The sequence below is a fragment of the Panthera pardus genome, unplaced genomic scaffold, assembly GCF_024362965.1.
Source record: "Panthera pardus isolate Hobbes unplaced genomic scaffold, ASM2436296v1 HiC_scaffold_6, whole genome shotgun sequence".
In the NCBI taxonomy this organism is placed as follows: domain Eukaryota; kingdom Metazoa; phylum Chordata; class Mammalia; order Carnivora; family Felidae; genus Panthera; species Panthera pardus.
The window spans coordinates 22,449,524-22,471,563 of NW_026526991.1; the positions used below are offsets into that span (position 1 = coordinate 22,449,524).

At 41.7% G+C, this 22,040-nt stretch overlaps 1 protein-coding gene across 17 annotated transcripts in view; it reads left to right on the forward strand.

The window, feature by feature from the left end:
* ANKS1B (ankyrin repeat and sterile alpha motif domain containing 1B) overlaps positions 1 to 22,040 on the forward strand; it is a 1,073,811-nt gene that overhangs the window by 1,042,941 nt on the left and 8,830 nt on the right. For 16 of the 17 annotated variants that reach the window (XM_053895881.1, XM_053895874.1, XM_053895876.1 and 13 more), the window contains 2 exons: positions 1,733 to 1,870; positions 18,091 to 18,258. In XM_053895881.1, the coding sequence (XP_053751856.1) occupies positions 1,733 to 1,870; positions 18,091 to 18,258 (306 nt within the window). Of the gene's footprint in view, positions 1 to 1,732; positions 1,871 to 18,090; positions 18,259 to 20,161; positions 20,196 to 22,040 lie in introns of all 17 variants that reach the window. The other variant, XM_053895882.1, reaches the window with a different exon arrangement.

The window sequence follows — 22,040 nt, forward strand, 5'->3', positions numbered from 1 at the left end:
GCCACAGTGCCCACTCATAATTCTGGACAGTGGGTATAGTTAGTAAGGTATTGTCATCCACAGGGCCCTGCATCAAGCAGGGAATCCAAGACCTGAATAATGCAGAGTGGTTGTTTCCCTCATAGTACCTCTACACCTTAGCCTCCACAGAGTCTTTAGGAGGGAGCACCTTGAACTGTTGGTGGGAATGTACATTGCTGCAGCCACTGTGGAAAACAGTGTGGAGTTCCTCAAAAAAATTAAAAATAGAAATACCATATGATTCAGTAATTCCACTACTATTTACCCAAAGAAAATGAGAACGCTAATTCAAAAAGATATATGCACCCCTATGTTTATTGCAGTATTAACAATAACCAAGATATAGAAGCAACCTAAGTGTCCATTAATAGAGGATTGAATAAGGAAGATTGTGCGCACACACACGCACACACACACACAATGGAATATTACACAGCCATAAAAAGGATGAGATCTTGCCATTTGCAACAACATGGATGGACCTACAGGGTATTATGCTAAGTGAAATAAGACCAAAAAGACAAATGGATAGGATTTCACTCATGTGGAATCTACAAAATAAAACAATTGAATAAACAAAAGGCAGAATCAGACCTATAAATACAGAAAACAAACAGAGTTGTCAGAGGGAAGGGGCTGAGGGGATGGGCAACATGGGTGAAGGGGAGTGGGAGGTACAGTCTTCCACTTATGGGATGAGTAATCATGCGATAAGAGGCACAGCATGGGTAATATAGTCAATTATGATATAAGGGCTAATGTTTAGACTTAATGACAAATAGGACTATAAGTGGCATAATACCGTAAGTATGTCATTACAAGACTGATTCTGAGTAAGCAATTCAGAATTGTTTATCAGTGTCACATTGTATGGTGTCAGATGGTAGCTATACTTGTGAACATAGCATAATGTACAGAGAAGTTGAATCACTACATTGTACATCTGAAACTAATGTAACAGTGTCAACTAAACTCACATTTAAAAAAATTAATGTTTATTTATTTTGAGAGAGAGTGAGAGCATGAGTGGGGAGGAGGGGCAGAGAGAAAGAAAGAGAGAGAAAGAGAGAGAGAGAGAATATCCCAAGTAGGGTCTCAATCTCACAACCTTGAGATCATGACCTGAGCCGGAATCAAGAATCAGATGCTTAACCAACTAAGCTACCCAGACACCCCCCCCCAAAATTTTTTTTTGAAAGATAGCACCTTGACATTTCCACCTGCCCGTTTCCTTCTATACCTGCCTTTGCTCTGGGGCAGTAGGAGCAGGGCACAAGACAGTGAGCAGCAAGATGGGGAAGAGTTTCTCCCAGCATGCAGAATGTGGCAGGTGATCCTTTCCAGACAGAATTAGCAGAAGGCAGCACTGCCTATCTATAGGTGTATATGGGGAATCAAAACACTAAAATGCTTCATAACTACTATTTTTTTAAGGAGTGTCTGCCACCCAGACTGCTTCTGCTCACAGCACCTGGTGAGAACCACTGCTCCAGGATATGACTATATTAGGTTGTTTTTAATTAAATGAAAACATTCCTTCCAGATCTGGTATTCATTTACCCACAGATAGCATGTTGGGTCACCTTGAATGTTGCTGGTCTAGAACATTCTAGAAAGGGGGAAGGCAACTGATTCCCAAGTCATTTGCCTTGGTTCTAAAATTTACTGGTTTGCAAAGGAAAATAATGGTCACTTATGTCATTTCTTCCAGAACATAATTGCCGAGCATGAAATTCGTAATATCTCCTGTGCTGCCCAGGACCCAGAAGACCTCTCAACATTTGCTTATATCACAAAAGATTTGAAGTCCAATCACCACTACTGTCATGTGTTTACTGCCTTCGATGTGGTGAGTAACTACCATCTTTGAACAGATTAAATATTTCCCCCAATATACCTGCATTTTATTGAAAGCTCAACTTACAGTTAAGATACTTGGTTTGTTTATCAAGTGTTCAGATATGCCTAATGTAAGGTACTTTGCAGACTAAGTTTTTCTGAGCTTTTTCTATATTTTCACTCACCCATTAAATTTAGAGTTCTATTTCTCCTTGGTATCTGAACTGCTATTGCTCAACTACTAACTTGATTTTTCATATTTGACAAATCCCTTTCTTTCTTTGGTTCCAAAACATAGTAATGTCTGTTGGTTTCTCTGGTGGCCATTTTTAAATAGTAGGGCATAGTAGTCCAGATTTGTTAGGAAGAAAAATAAATTTCAGTGCCTCATACATTATTTGTGGTTTTCTATATTGAAAAGTAGTCAAACAGTTTTTATACCTACAAATTATAATTGAGAACACCAAGGTTTGGTTCATCTGCTTATTCAGAATTAGTCTGGTAATGACATACTTCTATTATACCACTTATAGTCCTATTTGTCATTAGACTAAACATTAGACCTTATATTACAAACTTGAAAAATGAAAGCAGTGGTAGAAAACAAGTGTTCCACTAAGATAAACAGATACCCTCAGTATGGTACCAATTCTTGAGGATATGTCTAAGAATCTCTAATACAGTACACTGGCCATTCAGCATTTGAAGCAGCGAGAACAGATATGGTTGCAACCATGAAATAATCTGTAATCAGAAGAATCCTAAAATGTCACTTTAACTTGACAGTTTTGCCCTGTTCAATGTGTTTGAAATATACATATTTAAATAATTACACAGAAACTGCAATATAATAAATATATTCTTGGGAGGCCGGCCCATAGTTCTGTGTCATGGGTGAAACTTCTTGGAACAATCTTTTTCATCTCTGGCTAACACTGAAGGACCAACGACCACCATAATCCAAAATGTACACCATTCTAAGGTACATCAGGCTCATGCTCAGAGCATTTGCTCAGAGCAAGTGGCACATGTCTTTCAGTTTTTGAAGACCGAAAATAGGAAAGAATGTTCATGTGCTATTAAAAACTTCCCTCTATTTTGGAAGGTATGTGGAAGTGGTATGTGATCATAGTAAGGACTAGAAAGCAAAGCCCTTGAAAGCTGCTTTTGAATATCTCTGGTTGTGTTTGTTTACATGAGATCAATGGTGTTGATTAAAGTCATTTCAGCATTAGATTTCTGGTGCCTTAAACATAATTTCCATTCTTGTGAAATGCAGTTGTTGCTGTAAAGAGCAAAATTCCATTCTATCCACACATATTTTGGTTTGCATGAAATACCTTTCACTATGGGAGTTGGATTAGTGTCATAGAAAGAACAGGCAGATCAGGGTTCACACCCCAGCTCTGCTTCCTGCACCCTGGTCTTAGACAAGTTGTAGGACTTTTCTGAGCCTCAATTTCCTTTGTCTATAAACCCAGGTACAGGGATTTGTACCTCACAGGTTTTCATCAGGATTGAAATGAAGGAACATATGGAGAGTGCCTCCTAAATAACAGGTGTTCAATGTTCCTTCCCTACCTCTTCCCTCTCCTTGCCTGTTTACATCACAATTGACAGCCTGGCCCTCTTTCTGCTAAAAGACATAAAATAGATCTGCCAAAAGTGTATTTATGATCCAGAGTTTTTACACTGCTCTTATAAAAGAACTGAAAAAATAGAAGTGATAAATAAATAAAATAGAAACAAGAGAAAGAAAATATTGACTCTGCAGGCCTTATAATGGTATATTGCCTTCATGCAATGTTTTCACTAAGTGTTAACATTAATACTGTGATACTCTTCAGGATGAATTCCAGCCTCTCATTGAGTACTGCAGCACTTCTTTCTAAATTAGTTCTTAAAGTAACATATAATTGGCCTTTATGATCATACCCCAAATATTGTCCTATATTCAAACTAAAAATGATACCTATAGGTCATCTGCCCCCTTGAGTTTTTAGCAATGTATGTGTGATGCCAGAATACCAAGGTGAAATGTGGGGGAAGATAGGCAACTGTTTAGTTTCAGTTTCATGATGGCCCTGATACATTTGGAAAGCACGCAAAGAATTGCTTGATCTTTTAGCTTTTCACCCAGATGTTTGATTTACTGTAGATATTCACAGGCTTAGGATTCTGGCTGGTATCAGCTCCAAAGGATTTTCATCATCTACCACAAATCCACCATTTTAATCCTCTCTAGGTGAACACAGTTTGTCTAACTTCAAAAATAGTAACAAAGGCCACCAGACTTGACCAGGGCCTTTGAGCAATTTTGAGACGCAACAAGCTTTGCTTGCAGTAAAAAAAAAAAAAAAAAAAAAAAAAAAAAGAGCCTCTTTGAGCATGGATTTTGTATCTTTATATAGGGCAGTTCAATATTCAGTCTAGTCTTGGAGCCTTAAAATTTTTTGGTATGAGTCATTCCCCTGGGCTGCTCAAATTGCACACACAAAAAAAGCTGTAAGTATACATGTTATCTTTTAGCTGATATATATGAATACATACACATTTTTATTGCAAAGTTATTGCTGCTTTGACCTTGCAAAGCTTTTACAGGTCAAAACAATGTTTTTATGAGTATCTGCCATCAAGAAAATTCAGTGATGTCTAGAACACTTCAATTTATGGGGAATTAGATTTGAAATTCAGAGTGTTTTCCCATAGAAATCTGGGAAGGAAGGCCCAAGTCCCCCTACAAATCTACCATGTGAGTTTAACATAGTTCACTTACTAAGGGACGTTGTCAAGCCTTTAATATGCTCAGATGCCAGGAGGGGGTGGACTGCACCACGTCTCCCCAGCTCACCTGACCATGGAACTGTTTTCGGAGAGCACTTAGCATGGGTGGTGTTCTACAGAACTTTAGGAAATGTTATACTTTAGGATCTCTAAGCCTGTTTCCATTACTTAGAATCTATGATAAGTTATTCAGCTTGTGATTGTTTCAGTTTTAGATGACAGGTAGATCGATGCAAATAAGAAGACTAGAGCAAAAGCAGAATTAGGGGGCAGGTCCCCATGAAAAAAAGCCAGGATGTACCTATTAGCAAGCACCAACCTCCTTGCATTCTAGACTCTCACTGTCATGGCAGCAGATTTCTATTCCCATCTCTTAACTTGGAAGGCCCAGAACACATCTCATCTGCCATAGAACAGAAGGCTTCCCAAAGCCCACTGTCCAGGCAGTGAGAACTTAGAGGAGGAGGCAGCAATACAGCTGGGCAGAAAAGAAGGATGCGTCATGAGACCAGCTACAGGGGTTGAAAACAGGGATCCCACTTTCCCTCCCTCCTGCCTTATCTCAAGTGGCTGAAGGGGAATAGCATGCAGGAAGGATTGCAAGGGGGGAATGAGTGTTTCAGTGGCCACCAGATCCCAAAGCTGCAGTGATCATCCTTAGGAGGATGCTATAGGTAAGAAACAGATATAACCAAGGCCACTTGGAAACTGTCATCTTCTATATACTGTTCACTCATTCTAGATTTCTAAGTAATGAGAGGGGTAAATCAGAAAGATTTCAATGCATTCTCTGTGGAACTATCAGATTTATTGTAAAAATCTAGAAAGGACCTCATTTAATACTTTTAAAATATGAAAGGGTTTTTTTTTAATAGAATTAAAAGCCATGACTTGTTAGACACTTGCTAATTCTCATTTCTCTATAAAGAATATATTTGCAGTCTTTGGTATTTTTAACCATGCTCATTTGCTCTTACGTGCAACTCCCAAATTCTGTAATCTTGAGCATGCAGCACGTGGTATGGCACAGACTGGCTCAGGAATGTGCAGGCAACGTTGGAGTCATGATGCTGGTGGGTGGTGGATGTGGGAGACAAAGCTCCCTCTTTCCTGTGCTTTCTTGGCTGAATGTGGGCCATGAGAGGAACTAAACTGGAGAAGCAGAGATGATGAAATGCAGGCAGACAAGTTTGGCGGACTGTGTGACAGCATCTGATAGTACTGTGCCACCAGTATGTCCCAGCAAACAAAGCATAGACAGAAAAGGACAGTCCAGTCAAGCACACTGTCCTGACCAATGAGACCTATGCCAGCTTCTGACTTCAGCTCTGCAATGAGTTTCTTTCTTGGTTTTCTCATCTGTTTAATGAAATTAAAAGTCCTGAGCCCCCTTTTTTCCAGTTTTATTGAGATATAATTGGCATAGAACCTTATATTCGTTTTAAGTATTCAACATGATGATTTATGTGTATGTTGTGAAATGATCACCACAGTAGCTTTAGTTAATATCCATCCACCTCAAAGTTAAATAGTTTTTCCCCTTGTGATGAGAACTTTAAGATCTACTGTCTTAGCAACTTTCAAATATACAGCATAATATTGTTAACTGTAGTCACTGTGCTAGACTTGACATTCCTGAGAACTTGTGACCGGAAGTTTGTACCTTTTGACCTCCTTCATCCATACTGCCTGTTTGTAAACCGTGAGAATATACAGGGTAGCTCAAAGTTCCTGGTGAGAAGTATTTAGGGCTTGTGTTGCAGAGGTTATCCAACAAAGTGGGAACTTAGTGCAGAAAACTGTTGGTGGTAGTGGTGATGATGTTAGTTGACCTCTGACAACTAAGTTAATATTGTGTGTGGAGCCAAGCTGTAGCTGGCATTCTGTTTCTCATTTTCTCCACCTGAAAATGGCCCTCAACCTCTTTGACTATGAGACTATGAAATATGAAAGTACATGGCAATAGAAGGCAACCTTAAAGGGCATAGAGTCCTTTAGATGGAACTCTACCACTTTCCCTGCCTTATTTCCCACTTATGATAGCAACCTAAAGTGAAAGTCTGGTTCTGAAGCCACTGAGACTCCTCGGCAAGTCAGTGTCAGGAGGGATCCTGCTCCCGAGAGCAGTGAGTGGCTCTAATTGAATATAAAAAGGCAGCGTTCCCAGCCCAGTGGTCCCTATACACCACCACCTGTTCCCTCACCAAAAAAAAAAAAAAAAAAAAAAAAAGGAATAAATTAACACTGTCAACGTGCATTATATCTGTATCTTTTCTCCATTGGCATAAATCATTGAGAATTAATCAAGTCACAAAGTCAAAGGTGGGTGGATATTCAAAGAATAATAATCACTTTTTTCTCTTCATCCCTATTTTTTGTGGGGGAAGAAGGGATGGATGTTATTAGTGCCTAAAATCAACCCATTTTTTTGTAAAGTTAGATCTAAGAAAGGCACTCTGAATTTTTTTTCGCAGATTGGCAGCATTCATACCTGTGTCCATATAGCCTCCCTGCAAAGAACTAAAACTCAGGTGTCCTGTTTAGAAGTGTAGCGTTTAGAATCAGGTCAGCACTTCTTAGACTTATAGTCTGGCCAAGAATTAATCCTGTTTCCTCATCTGTAAAACAGAGATAACAATAGTACCCACCACTTACGACTATTGTAAGAATTAAATGAGATAATATGTGTCCACAGGGTGTTCAGCTATTCTCAGCTGCTGAGGACAGGAGAGGGGTAGTAGCAGTTGTATTCTTGTTGTGAGAACCCGTATGAAAAACCAGTTTTTCATTTACAGCATGTGTTTGCTGCAGCAGCATTCCACACTTGAGGAACAAAGTCAAAGTCCATTTAAATACATTTATTGAGTGCCTACTATGAGTCAGGCACAGGTCCCTGCTCTCTAGAAGCTCATAGTTCAGTAGGAGAAGTAGGGACATAACAAATAGCTGCCATGAAATCATACCCTTGCTGCCCTGGAGTTGTGCCAACACCTAGCAGGGCTGGGGCTCTCAGAGGAGGCGTGCTCGGGCTGGAAGCTGAATGCTTACTTTGTGTGAACATGTGATAAGTTTGGAGGCATGACAACTCATTAATTCACTTGGGAGTGGAGAGCTCAGAGTATTACACACACCTGCAATAAGCAAGAAGCCATTTATATTTACTGTTTTTATTAAGCTAAGGAAATGGACTTGTCCATTTGAGAAAGATTTTCAATGAGAAGGGTTAAAATAAAAAGGGTTTTGGATTTGGGAAGTGCCCCTTTTCAAAGGCATCACAGTTTAGTAAAGGTTTACTATAGCTTCCACTAGGAGCATTTACTTTTGAAAAGTGGGGAGAGGTTGAAATCGGGCAAATCTCTCTTTTGCATACCCTTTCTCCAAGTCCCTGTGGATGCCTGCTATCCAGCCAACTCAGGCTATGGTTTCATGTGGACAGGTGAACACGGGGCACAGGTGCATGATCTCCATGGAGAACCTTGAATGTTACAAGAAAGCAAATCATGGCTTAAGGAAGGAGGGCCCAACCTCCTGGCTAATTAGGTCTTTGCTAAGCCAGTGTGCCCTCATGTACTCAGGATGAGGCATGAAGTTAAACCTTAGCGAGTAATGCTGGAATAATGCCCTGCCACCTTTAAAAATCTGATTCTTGAAGAACATTTGGTAGCAGGCAAAAACTATTCATGATTTAATGTTGCATGAGAAAGAAGCTTATGAAACCACATATCAAGTGTGATTTTAATTTTTTTAATTCACATATGTAAATATTCATATATCATATCAAAGTATTTGTATATATATGAATGCAAAAAGAAAACCCACCAAAACGCAGTATTGGCTATATTCCAGCAGTAGAATTTTACAGGTGATTTTCTATTTTCTTCTTTATATATTTTCAAAATTGTATACATGTACCCCTGTTATAATTAGGGGGAAATATTAATTTCATGATTCTTTTGGTGAGCTGAAATTACCCCTAAAGAGGTTATCTGTATATTGGTCAGTCTGCATGTCAGCCCTGAACCAGATAGACATCTTAGCCAAATGCCTAACATTTATTTCTAAATACTAAAGACTGTGATTGGGCAGTATTTACTTTTACAGATACAATCTATCGAGATTAATTTCTGGCTTGTACTTGAGAGAACTAACTATAGGTGGAGTTAAAGAGATGTCAATGAATTCTGTGAATATGCCCAGAATATTCTCAAGAGTTATTTTTGCTTCAAGATGTGGGTGAAGCAACTTGTAGATGAAGCTTACCCTAGGTCTTAAAAAACAAGAAGTACAAGCAAAATACAGCCAAAAAAGAATTGTGGCTTCCTTCTGGAGACCCTGCTGAGGACCCAGATTAAAAATCACTCTCCTCTGTTTTCAGGGCCCTGATGGCATTGCATGTATTTGTTTGGCCTTTGTTCATCCAGGTCTACCTGCGGGAGAGAAAAGAGAAGGCAAGAATTGGCTCTGGCCATCCATAGTCACCCTTATCTAACCCTTAAGGTGCATGTCCTCTGATCTTAGGGACCTACCAGGCAGCTAATGTACCCTAAGCCCTACAGACACAAAGACAAATGAGAGAAAATACTAGTAAATACCATGAAGTAGAGCTGTGTAAAGATGCTGCAGGGCTGTCTGAGAATGTGCACCTTGCTTAGCCAGAGGGTCAGGAAAGGGGATTACGAGAAGGCTCCTGGAAGATACAGTGCCCCAGGTGAGCATTAACTTACCAGCCAAAGATGAGAGATGGGGAAAGGGTGTTTTGCTAAAAGAGTCATTTTATAATAGACAAAATACTTGAGCATTTGGAATAGTTTTAGGGGTGATTGTTGCAATGAGGACATCCTCTGGGAGGAAGGCCAGCCCCTTGGTTATAGCCTCTCTAAGCATTGGCTGGTGGACTGTCGAGGCCTGCAGTCTGGTCTTTGCATAATATGCTACAGTTTAACATGGGGTCAAGTATATGTACATCTCTAAACTGAATCCACAGTAAGAGACATCAGCTTCTAATTAGAATCCTGGATCTCTCAGGGTGGAAAGGGACCTAAAGGTCACCTGGACCAGACCCTGTTCTCAGTGTCGTCCCCTCAGTGGCAGTGATTGGTGCCACAGGTAGGTAGCCCATCGTAGCTTTAGCCCATGCAGGTGATGTAGGCATGGTCTTTAGTCACCAGTGCTGGTGTGGCAAACCTCTGAAGCTCCTCATGCTTGTGACTCCTCCGCCCTGTCTAGGGCTTCAATGCCCAGAGATAGCCCTTTCTTTGAATGTCTCTGTTGGCATCCTCTTCAGGCGTGGGTAACCTTTGCTGACCTCAGGAAGTAGTTCTGCTGACCCCCAGAGTCCAAAGAATAGCCAGGTATGGGCCCGTAGTTTCCTAAGGCTGTGGAACTAACATTTGTTTATTCCTTCAATTCCAGTTACTGAAATGTGGTGGTTTTGTGTTTTTTTTTAATGCTAGCAGAAAGTGCCAGAAGATAGATCAGAATGGTCTACTTGCAAACAGTAGCTTACCAGCCTGGACCAACAGGGCCCTCTCTCCCTGTGGTGTCCCATCCCTTCTCAGCTCGCTCACTTACTGAGGTGTCACTTTCACCAGGTGATGAGAAGGCCATATATGATGTAGCTTGTCAGCCATTTTGGTAGTAACAGGTTAAACAAAGTGAGCTCGCAAATGTATGCATGAACAAATGGACATCATTTATACCATGCCTTCTTCCATCAAGGATTTAAGGCAACCTACATAAATGGGTATGATAGATCTAAAAATAGAGGTACACACAGATCTGAATTGGGGAAAATACAGACTAAAAGGAAGATCAACACCAAGGGAATAGATTTAACATCAGTATGCAGACCACAGAATTGTATGTAGTTATTAGAGCCAAGCCACAAATTTGGCTCTGAGCTTCCTGGAAGTCAAAGCAAATAGGGAAATACATGTCTCCTGTATTGGGGAGTATAGCCCATCCTCTCAGAAAACAAAACTTCAGTGAGACTGAAGTCTGAAAGAACTTTTTGTCCTGAGTCTCTCCATGACACAATATTGTCTGATAGTATCTCACTAACATTCATACAGTGAATCTCCAAAACACAAGTTTCCCTCAGTGAAAGCAGAACACCAGCAGACTCACAAAAAGCAACAAGGCAGGGAGCTGAGTGGCACAAAATACTGGCTCATCTGAGGTCAGATTTGGGTTTGAATCTTGGCTCTGCCCCTTACTAGCAGTGTGAACTTGGCCAGGTTAATCAATCTCACTAATCCTGAACCTCTCACACATAAAATTGGGGGCGATAATTCTCCCTCTCTAAGGTAGCTCTGAGAGTTAGGTAATCTACATCAGGCACTTAGCAGGTCCCTGGGACATAGTAAGCAATGTCATGTGCTAGTTGCTGCTAGGTCTGCTTTATCATCTCTGAGATGAAATAGAATGTGGTTCAGGTTCACAGGTGGTCTGACTCCGTACAGCAATAAAACCTAGCACAGCTGCAAGAATGTACTGAGTGTGTGTCTATAAGTTAATGTCCACATACAACATTTTTCAGCTGAGCTTGATAGAAATTAGACAGTAGAAGGTTCAACTCTTTGTACTTAGAAGAGTAGAAAGAAGTATTGAGTTTCCAGGTTAAAGGAAGAGCTAGGTAGTCTAAAATTCAACTGAGCAGATGTTAGAATTGACATCCAGTGTGAAAACTGAAGAGCCTAAATTAGATTCTTGGCCTAATGGATGGCCAGCCCTACTGGTACATGGAGGTGAGCCACGGTAACATCTGCAGTAGGGCCTGGGTTTTGCTTGGAATAGTTTCCAACCCTCTCTGCCAGAGAATGCAAAGGCACTCAGAACCCCAAGGTGATGGGTAAAGAATAAGTAAGATTTTTTTGAGCTAGACTATTTTCTTTTAAGTATTAAAATTGACAGGCTTTTATTTTTATGACTATAAAATTATTCAACTTCAGTTGAATAAAGTTCAAAACATAAAGAAACATAAAAACTCATTCATCATCTCAACACTCCGTGTTAACCATTAGTAACATCTTAATATATATCCCTGTTTTCTGTGCACGTAGATACCATCTATGTTTGTATATATCCATATATTTTTAGAGTCTTTTAACCAGTTTTTTTTAATGACTGAATTTTCATTTTAATTGGCTGCCTAGTGTTCCACTGTGTGGATCTATGCAGTATACCTAATCCGTCCTCTATTTATGAAAATGTTAAATATTATAGTATTCTTGCAAATATGCCACTGAACCCTTCAGCTTAAAAAAATGTTCAAACCCCCACTTTATCTAAAAATGCTTGTTTTTTTTGTTTTGTTTTTTTTTTTTCCTTCTAAAAATGAAAGAATGCTTTTGTTTCCAATCCCATCCCAGGCCACCTCCACAGCTGCTCCTCCAGGCCTGGCAGTGGCCTGGCTCTTAGGGATGGAGATAAAGCTTATTGCTAGAACAGAATCAAAAGGCACCCCTGAAACAGGGCATCCCAGACAGAACCCCAAACTAGATAGACGCAGGAGGACATGGTGGATTCCCAGGGCAAGCAAGGTCAGGAACCAGGCTCTTCCTGAATTTGTTTGGAGCTTTTCCAACAAGGAAGGAAGGATGAACTCTTCATAGGAGGGAGGGGATGCAGGCTGAGGCTGCGCTTACTGGGATAGTCATTTTAGATCCCACCTGCCGATGTTCTGTACATGTGGCAAGAGCATATTTACTGTCCAGTGTGCTTAAACATTTCTAAGTTTTGGGCTCCTGGATGGCTCAGTCCCTAAGCATCAGACTTCGTCTCAGGTCATGATCTCATAGTTGGTGAGTTCAAGTCCCAGATCAGGTGAGTTCCAGCCCCACTTTGGGTGAGCCCCACTTCTCTCTCTCTTTCACTTTCTCTCTCTCCCTCCCTCCCTCCCTCTCCCTCTCTCTGCCCCTTGCTCACTTGCTCTCTCTTTCTCTCAAAAAAATTTCTAAGTTTTATGATCTGGTTCTTCCTTTATAAGCTATCTGATGTATTCACTTCTTCCTTTGTTATAATGATTATTATATTAGGGAAATGATAAGTACTAATTTTTCAAATAAAACACAAAATTATAAAGCAGAAAAAAAAATCCTAGTGATGCATCAGTCAATATAAATTAATTACCTGAGTGGCCAGAATTTTTCCTAGGGGACAGATTGTCCATATCTATGCTGAAATTTTTCTAACACCAAACTGATGAATGTGCTAGGCACAGCCTCAGTGACTAGGATGCAGGAGGACAATGGGGACATCTCTTTGTCTCTCCATGAGCCTCCCCTCATCCACGTCATTCAGTGAGCACTTCCTGGACACTTGCTACAGACCAGGCATGGGCTAGGCATCAGGAGCTCAGCCCCTGACACATGGAAGAAGCTCAGTAAGTATCCAAGGTGATGGTCAACTATACTCCTGACTGCCTAGAGCTCACAGTAAATGCAAGCTTGCCTATACATCTCCAGTTTGTGTCCCTTGATTACGGTTAAGATCTGTCCTTAAAATACAATGGCTCTGCAAATTCCTCTAATGTAGTAATTCTTAATTCACAGATCAAAGACCCCAGGAGAAACGGGAAGGGGTTTAGAGATTGTGATGTTTCCCTAGGGGTGGTAGTCCCCATTGACTTGGGATTCCCTGCCTTCATCCTAAAGAGCCTCTGCTGGAGAGGGAGTGTTGCTTGGCATCCCTCATCATGAAAGGGACACTTCCACTGGTTGAGAATCCCTGTGATGATGGATCGTGTTAACTCACAAAGGACACCCTTTCCCGGGAAGCTGCCTGGTTCTGGCATGAGACCCAGGCAAATTGTGTACCTTTAGGTACCTTCATCCCAGCCAAGATGCATCAACCACCCGGGAGCTTCTGTATTTAATGTTTTTATGCTTTTTCTTTTTAACAGTTTGCAGAAGTCATTTACCTTAAGTCTAGTTCTAAGGTATAGTGGTCAAGAGCATAGCCTGTCAACACCTGGATTCAAATCCCAGTTCTGCCTCGTGCTAGCTTCATGGCCAAGTTATTTAACTGTTCTGAGCTTAATTCTCTCACATGTAAATTAGGAATAATAATAACCCCAAAGTTATTAATAATGCCCACAGAGTTGTTGGCAGGATTCAATGAGATAGTCCATGTGAAGCATGTCATATAATGTGCATGGCACACAGAAATCATGAGTGTTGGCTGAATTGTCATTGGGTAAGTGTAATCATGAGTGATTCTCTAAACAATCCAGCAAGATAGATACTGCATATTAAGAAAAATGAGGCTCAGAGCATGCTCTCCCCAGTAATCATTGGCTCAAGGCCAATTGCCATAATATGATTCTGGAAAGAGACTCCTGCTGGAAAAGCCAAGGCATGTATTTTCCAATAAGCTAGAAGGAGCAGAAAGAGCCAAGGTCAGAGACCAGCTGAGTTACAGCATTTGAAAGGTGTAAGGTAGTGAATGTAAAACTGAAGGAGTTTGAATTTATGCTCAAGGGAGTTAGTGGCTAGAGATGAGGACATCGTTGTGCCAACTTAAAAGGAAATTCCAGCACTCTGTGGTTTGGGCTAGCATGTGTGAAGGGACACCTTAGTGCCTACATCTAGCTTCTCCACAGCCAGGGCTGAGGGTAGGTGGCTCCAGGAGTAACTCCCCATGACTACATACTGTTCATCCCAGCTCAAGGCTGGAAGTTCCTCTTCCTACTACCTGAATGAGGATCGAACCAGCCTTCTGTAGCATTGTGTGGTGTTCCAGTTATCTATTGCTGCTTAACGAACCACTCCAAAACTTAGTGACATAGGAGGACATCCATTTCATTATGTTTATGATTCTGTGAGTTAGGGGTTTGGGCAGAATACTGTAGTTCTGCTCTTCTCTTCTGCTTAGCAGTATCTGGGGCCTCCACTGAGGTGGCTCGGATGGGACAACTCTATTGGGGCATCTGTCTGGGGTCTTGGACCCTGTCTCTGTGGCATCTCCTAGGGATTGAATGTCCAGTATGACTCCTTCACTGTGTATCTGGAAGCTAGGCTGGGATGACTGTAACTGCTGTTTCTTTCCAGGCAGCCTCTGCCTTTGACCAGCTTGGACATTCACATAGCATGCTGACCTCGGGGTGGTCAGATGTTTTACACATGGCTAGTTTCCCTCAGAGCAAATGTTCCAAGAGGCCTGGGTAGAAACTGTAAGGCTCCTCGTGACTGAATCTCAGAGGTCCCCCTGTGCGTGACTTCTTCCACATTCTGCTAGTTGGGAAAATCAGTAAAGTCAATCTAGATTTAAGGAGGCAAAGAAACAGACTCACCCTCTTAGGAGAAGGTCATGACATGTACACAGAGGAGAGGAACTGATGGCAGCCATTCTGGAGACAAACCACCACACATGGGTAGGGTTAAGAATATGGGCTTTGAGTCACAAATATTGGTTCCTATCACAACTCTGTAACTTTCTAGCTCTGTGATGTCGGGCCAGTTACTTAACCTCTCTAAGCCTCAATTTCCTTACCTGTAAAATAAGGATAATGATATTTTGCAATAACTGTGATAATATTTAAATGAGATAAATCTAGTGCTTGGCACAATTGATTCCTAACACCTGTAAAGTCCTCACTTAATAGTAGCTATGCTGCCTATAATAATACCATATTACAGTGTAACTTTAGTGTAACTATAGTAGTGCTGTTTCTCTGGTTTGTCCTTTGGATATTCATTCATTCATTCAGCAAGCATTTACTGAGTGCCTGTGGTATGCCAGGCACAGTTTCAGGCACTGGCCTCCCAACAGTTGCAAAGATAATAATACATTGAAAACAGAGAGTAATTGGGTTGTCAGTTGTTTTGAGCAACATCGCTGGCTCTTCAGTGCCAGCCAGCATCGCTGGGGTTGGCAAGCCTGGCTTCAAGGAGGAAGCAAGGGATGGCCACCTAAGCCTTTCTGATATTGCAGTATTAACTTCTGGCTTCGTCCTAATAGAGACTCCTACTCCCACAGTAACTCTCCTCTGCCATTTAAATAGTGGGAATGTTACTAAGGAGAGGCAGGAGATATGAACCTTCCTCTCCATTCAAACATGTGTCTGCAGATCCCATCTGATGAGTGTCTCTTCCCCTCAGGGGCCCTGGTATGTCAGTAACATGGCACTCAGCATTCAGAAGCCCCATCAGAACCACTGCTCCTCTGTCTCATGCCCATGGACCCTTCCTGGCTTCCATAATCACCACCTCAAACATTGAAGTGATAGAAAAGATAGGAAAGGTAACAGTGTCCAACTCTTTACATAATCATAGGAGAATAACTCAGTAAAGCATTCTAAAATGAAATGAAAAGCAAGATGTCAAGAGAATGCAAGCCAAATCAGGAGAGGCCATTTGGCACAGTCTGGTCTCTGTGTCTTATTTGAGCAGTTTCCTAACACCAGGAACTAATTAAAAATGAAAAGGCAGGGCTTCTAACCCAGTACCTTTCAAAATCTTTAGGCTTCCCATAATAGTCATGTGAAAAATCTCACTTGCTCAAATGAGCATCTTCAACTTTGATTTGAAAACACTGGAGCTTTAAGTAAATCTCACTTTCAGGAATTTGTTTTTAGGTTAGTGATAAAGGAATTCACACTCATTAAGCTCCACTGTTCCAGGACCTAAAAGCTGAACATTACAGAATTGCTGAATCTGCCATCTTTCCCTTAGTCCATTTGCCCACCCAGAGCATGAATATGTGCTACATGGCCCTGACAGATGGACATCAACCATCTCCACAGTTGTGCTGAACAAGACCAAGAGCATGTGACTTCACATGGAGACTGCAGAAATCAGAAACCCCAGTCTGCATTTCAGAGGGGTCCCATCTGCACACAAGGAGGCAAGGCTGACGATGACATGAGTGCCAAGTGTAGGCAGATGAAGGGTTCAGCCCTCTTTGTACAATGATGGCCGGAGCTGTCTGCCAGCCCTCCTCCACTATCATTTGTTGGTGCACTGCTAATTTACTAGTCTGACTCATCCTTGGAGGCAAACACGGGATCAGTGTTCATTGCAGGAAGTGCTCAGTTGGCTGTGCGAGGTTCAGTGTCTCCAGCAAGCACACGTCTGTCTTGTGGGGCCATCATTTCATAACATGTCACTCGAAGAAGAAGACACCGCTTCTGTCAAAACAGTTTTCAAGCTCGGAGGCATTCTCCCTACTTGGGTCCAAGACCACAACAGTCTGGCATTGATCTGAAACCTGGTCTGTTCAGAAATCCACAGGCTTCTTTCACATGGCCTCTGAAGGCGATCCTGTATCTCCTTCACCATCTTCAAGTGGGAATAGTCCCAAACAGTTCTCCCCAGAATCATGGGGATTGAGCTGTTCCATGTGCTTGACTAGAGGGGCTAGAGATGGGCACAGTTGCAAAAGCAGCATAAGCAGAATGCCATTTCTGTGTTTTGAGAAACCATGAATACACATTCCAGGGACACTGATCGGAATGAAAACTTGGGACAAACCATGCCTGCTCTCTGCTTGTGCAGTGATTTTAAGAAAGCTCTCTGTGACTGATAGGCATCTACCTCTTCGGTGCACTTGTGACCTCAGGGGTGTTGTCGAGACCCTGTCTCCTTGGGGTCACACAACATCATGTTTTCTTAGTGAGAGAAGACGGGGTGGAGCTGTGCTGGGAAGAGAAGGTAGAAATCGAAGATACGTATCGGGAGAAGAGAAAGGAAAGCTAGAAGTCATCTTGAAGGAATGATTGAAGATCTGACGAAAAGAACCTTTCTCCCAGGCACTGCTTGGCATGGCATTCAGGCCTGACACCGTCTCCTGTCTCTTGCTGATTTGATGATAAAATATGGAGTGGACCCACAGGGAGAGCAAGCGCCTCAAGAAATAGATGGATAATTGGCTCTGTTTGCATGCTGGCTGCTGTAACTGTGAGACGCCACACCAGCATGACTAATGCCTCTTCCCTCCGCCTAAATTAGATTTTGATTGTGCTTTAGAGATGTTCACTGAATCACAGATGTTTGAGGTAAAAAGACCCAAACTTCTCAGGAACACCTCCTGTGGAGTGTGTGGGCTAGTCCTCACAGGCACAGCTGAGGCGCTCCCAGAACTAAGATGAAGGACCAGAATAACCCCTTATCTTCCAAGGCCTGGGAGCAAACCAGCTGCCCATGAGGAGGCTCAGAATGGAGTAGGTTCCTGGGGCCAGTGGGTGGGGGCCTGCTCCCTGTGGAATGAAGTTGGGGGTCGGCTCTTTAGCATGGCTGAAAGAGAGGCATCTCATTGCTGATTAATGACATATAGACTCCAAATTGGACCTAGAGTTTCCTGTTTTTCACAGATTTCCACTGACTCACTGCCACAATAAGTAGAGTAGTTCAAGGTCCTTGCTAGTTCACCTCCCACAGTGCTCCTCAGCCACTCAACTTGGCCACCCTGTAGTACAACCTAATAAACACTTTCTCTTTACTCTTGCAGAATTTAGCCTACGAAATCATCCTAACACTGGGACAGGCATTTGAAGTCGCCTACCAGCTTGCACTACAAGCAAGAAAAGGGGGGCATTCCTCTACACTTCCAGAAAGCTTTGAAAACAAACCCTCCAAACCCATCCCCAAGCCCCGTGTCAGCATTCGCAAATCAGTGGTAAGTAGAAAAGATAACAGATGTTCTGAAAATCTTGAGCTAGAGGGAAAGGAGGTTGCTAAGTGGGCCCTGAGTGGTGTGGGACCTGCATTTCTGTCTCCCTTGGCCTCCTCCTGGCATGCATCCTTCATCCTCCCAGCCTGGTTCCTGCAAAGTCTTGGGGGACCGTCTGCCTGAACCTAGAGGCTCCCAAGAAAATTCCACTCTGTCACCTGTGGCAGCCCTGTGAGGGGGGTACTGGGTGTTGCTGCTTCCTTGACGAACCTTTCCTAAAGGTCCAGTAAAGCTTGGGAATGATGTTCCCTGAGGCTCCACTGCCATCACAACAGGGGCCAGAGCCTCTTGCAAGCCACTGGCCCTTGGAGAGGTTGACAGAGGTTCATGGCAAGGTGTCCCGGGTACCCAGCTAAAGGAAGCTAGGTGCACAGGCTGTGCGTGCATCACAGCAGAGCAGCCCTCTTCCCCTTCACTGGAGGCCTAGATGCCAGCTTTAGGCAGGCTTTCTCCCAGCAGCTGAGACTTCCTACAGAGTGGTGACTCTTCAGAAGGTGCAGCCCCTCCTTCCTCCTCGTCCTCTGCCTTCCTCCAGGAATTTCCTCCCCCTCCCTCCCACAAGCTCTGTAGACATCCTGTCCTAACAGACTTTTCATGACTTCAAAGCGACCTCCACTGGTAGTAGCAATACCCAGAAGCTGGAGCATTCCCAACCAGCCTCCCATCTGGCTTCTGCTCCAGCTGCCTTATGGCATCCTAGCAACTCTGTGGCATGGGGCAGGCAGGCGCCCCCAGATGCCCTGCTCTCTCATATCCATATATCCCTCTAACTCTCTTCTCCCTACCATTACTGCCCAAGGGGTCACAGGGAAAGTGTAGAATCTTGAAGCTCCTCCCTTTGTGACCATGCGGCTTCTTGTTTACAATCTTCTTTTGGGCCTCTACTCTTGTCACATTCAGCATCCATGGAGACAATCCCTCCAACATCTGGCCTCTCTCCTTGAGGGCTCACTGCCACTCCACCCCAGCCATTAGCTCCCATGCTTATCCTTCATCTGAACATCACCAGTTACTCTATGTCCTCTGAAAATCTTCCCTTCAAACACCATGGTCAAAACAAACAAACACACACACACACACACACACACCATGTTCTCCCTACCTCTGCACCTACCCAGCCCCACTGGCTCCCAATCCTGATGCACTCCCACAAATCCAGATTTGTATGTTCAATTTCTTTTTTAATATGTAACAGACATCTGAAACTTAACATGTCCAGAAATAATTATTTTCGTTTTAATTCCAGTATAATTAACATACAGTGTTATATTAGTTTCAGGAGTATAGTGTAGTGATTCAACAATTCTGTACACTACTCAGTGCTCATTCAAATACTCCTAATCCCCTTCACCTATTCTCCCCATCTCCCCCCCCCCCCAATCCAACTGCCCCTCTGGCAGCCATCAGTTTGTTCTCTATAGTTAAGAGTCTGTTTTTTGTTGTTGTTGTTCATTTGTTTTGTTTCTTAAATTCCACATGAGTGAAATCATATGGTATTTGTATTTCTCTTATTTCACTTAACTTTATACCATTTATTTATTAGTGTTTATTTATTTTTAAGACACAGAGTGTGAGCAGGGGAGGGGCAGAGAGAGAGGGAGACACAGAATCCGAAGCAGGCTCCAGACTCCAAGCTGTCAGCACAGAGCCTGACGCGGGGCTCAAACTCACAAACTGTGAGATCATGACCTGAGCCGAAGTAGGATGCTCAACCGACTGAGACACCCAGGCGCCCCTCTACCCTTTAGATCTATCTATGTTGTTGCAAATAGCAAGATTTCATTATTTTTTATGACTAATATCCCATTGTATATATATACCACTTTTTATTTATTCATTCATCCATCAGTGGACACTTGGGTTGCTTCCATAATTTGGCTACTGTAAGTAATGCTGCAATATATATAGGGGTGCATGTATCTTTTCATGTGTCTGTTGGCCATCATGTCTTCTTTGAAGAAATGTCTGTTCATGTTTTCTGCCCATTTTAAATTGGATTTTTGGTTGTTTTGTGTCGAGTTGTGTAAGTTCTTTATATATTTTGGACACTAACCCCTTATCAGATATGTCATTTGCAAATATCTTTTCCCATTCAGTAGGTTGCCTTTTAATTTTGTGAATTGTTTTCTTTGCTGTGCAGAAGGTTTTTATTTTTATATACCCCCAATAGTATATTTATGCTTTTGTTTCTCTTGCCTCAGGAGACATCTAGAAAAATATTGCTCTGGCTGCTGTCAGAGAATTACTGCCTGTGCTCTCTTCTAGGATTTTTATGGTTTCAGGTCTCACATCTATGTCTTTAATCCATTTTGACTTTATTTTTGTGTATATATAAGAAAGTGGGCCACTTTGATTCTTTTGCATGTAGCTGTCCAGTTTTCCCAGCACCATTTTTTGAAGAGATTCTTTTCCGCATTGCATATTCTTGCTTCCTTTATTGAAGATTAATAGATCATATCATGGGTTTATTTATAGTCTACCTCTTCTGTTCCACTGATCTATGTATCTCTGTTTGTGCCAGTACCATACTGTTTTGATTACTACAGCTTTGTAGTATACCTTGAAATTTGGGATTGTGATACCTCCAGTTTTGTTCTTTTTCAAGATTGCTTTGGCTATTCAGGGTCTTTTTTGGTTCCATAGAAATTTTAGGATTATTTCTTCTAGTTCTGTGAAAAATGCTGTTGGCATTTTGATAGAGATTGCATTAAATCTACAGATTATTTTAGGCAGTGTAAACTCCCAGTCTGTGAGCATGGAGTACCTTGCCATTTGTTTATGTCATCTTCAATTTCTTTCATTAGTGTTTTATAGTTCAGGGTATAGATCTTTCACCTACTTGGCTAAGTTTATTACTAGGTATTTTATTATTTTTGGTGCAATTTTAAGTGGGGGTGTTTTCTTAATTTACCTTTCTGCTACTTCATTATTAGTGTATAGAAACGCAGTGGTTTTTTGTATATCGATTTTATTAGTTCTAGTAGTTTTTTGGTGGAGCCTTTAGGGTTTTCTATACATGGTATAATGTCATCTGCAAAAAATGAGTTTTACTTCTTCCATACCAACTTGGATGCCTTTCATTTCTCTTTCTTGTCTGATTGCTCTGAGGCTAAGACTTCCAGTACTAGAATAAAAGTGGTGAGAGTGGACATGCTTATCATTCCTCATCTTAGGGTAGTAGCTCTGTTTTTCAACATTGAGTATGATGTTAGCTGTGGGTTTTTCATGTATGGCCTTTATTTTGTTGAGGTATATTCCCTCTAAACCCTACATTGTTCAGAGTTTTTATAATGAATATTGATTTTGCACTTTGTTAGATGCTTTTTCTGCATCTGTTGAGATGATCATATGGTTTTTATCCTTTCTCTTGTTGATGTAATGTATCATGTTGATTGATATACAAACATTGAAACATCCTTGCATCCCAGGGAAAAAATACCACTTGATTGTGGTGAGTGATTTTTTTAAATGTATTATTGAATTCAGTTTGCCAATATCTTGTTCTCGACTTTTTTATCAATGTTCATTATATTAGCCTGTAGGTCTCTTTTTTTATAGTGTCTTTTGGTTTTGGGATCAGCATAATGCAGGTTTCAGAGAATGGATTTGGAAACTTTCCTTCCTCTTCTATTCTTCAGAAAGGTTTAAGAAGAATTGGTAACTATAATTATTCTTTAAATGTTTGGTAGAATTCACCTGTGAAGGTGTCTGGTACTGGACTTTGTTGG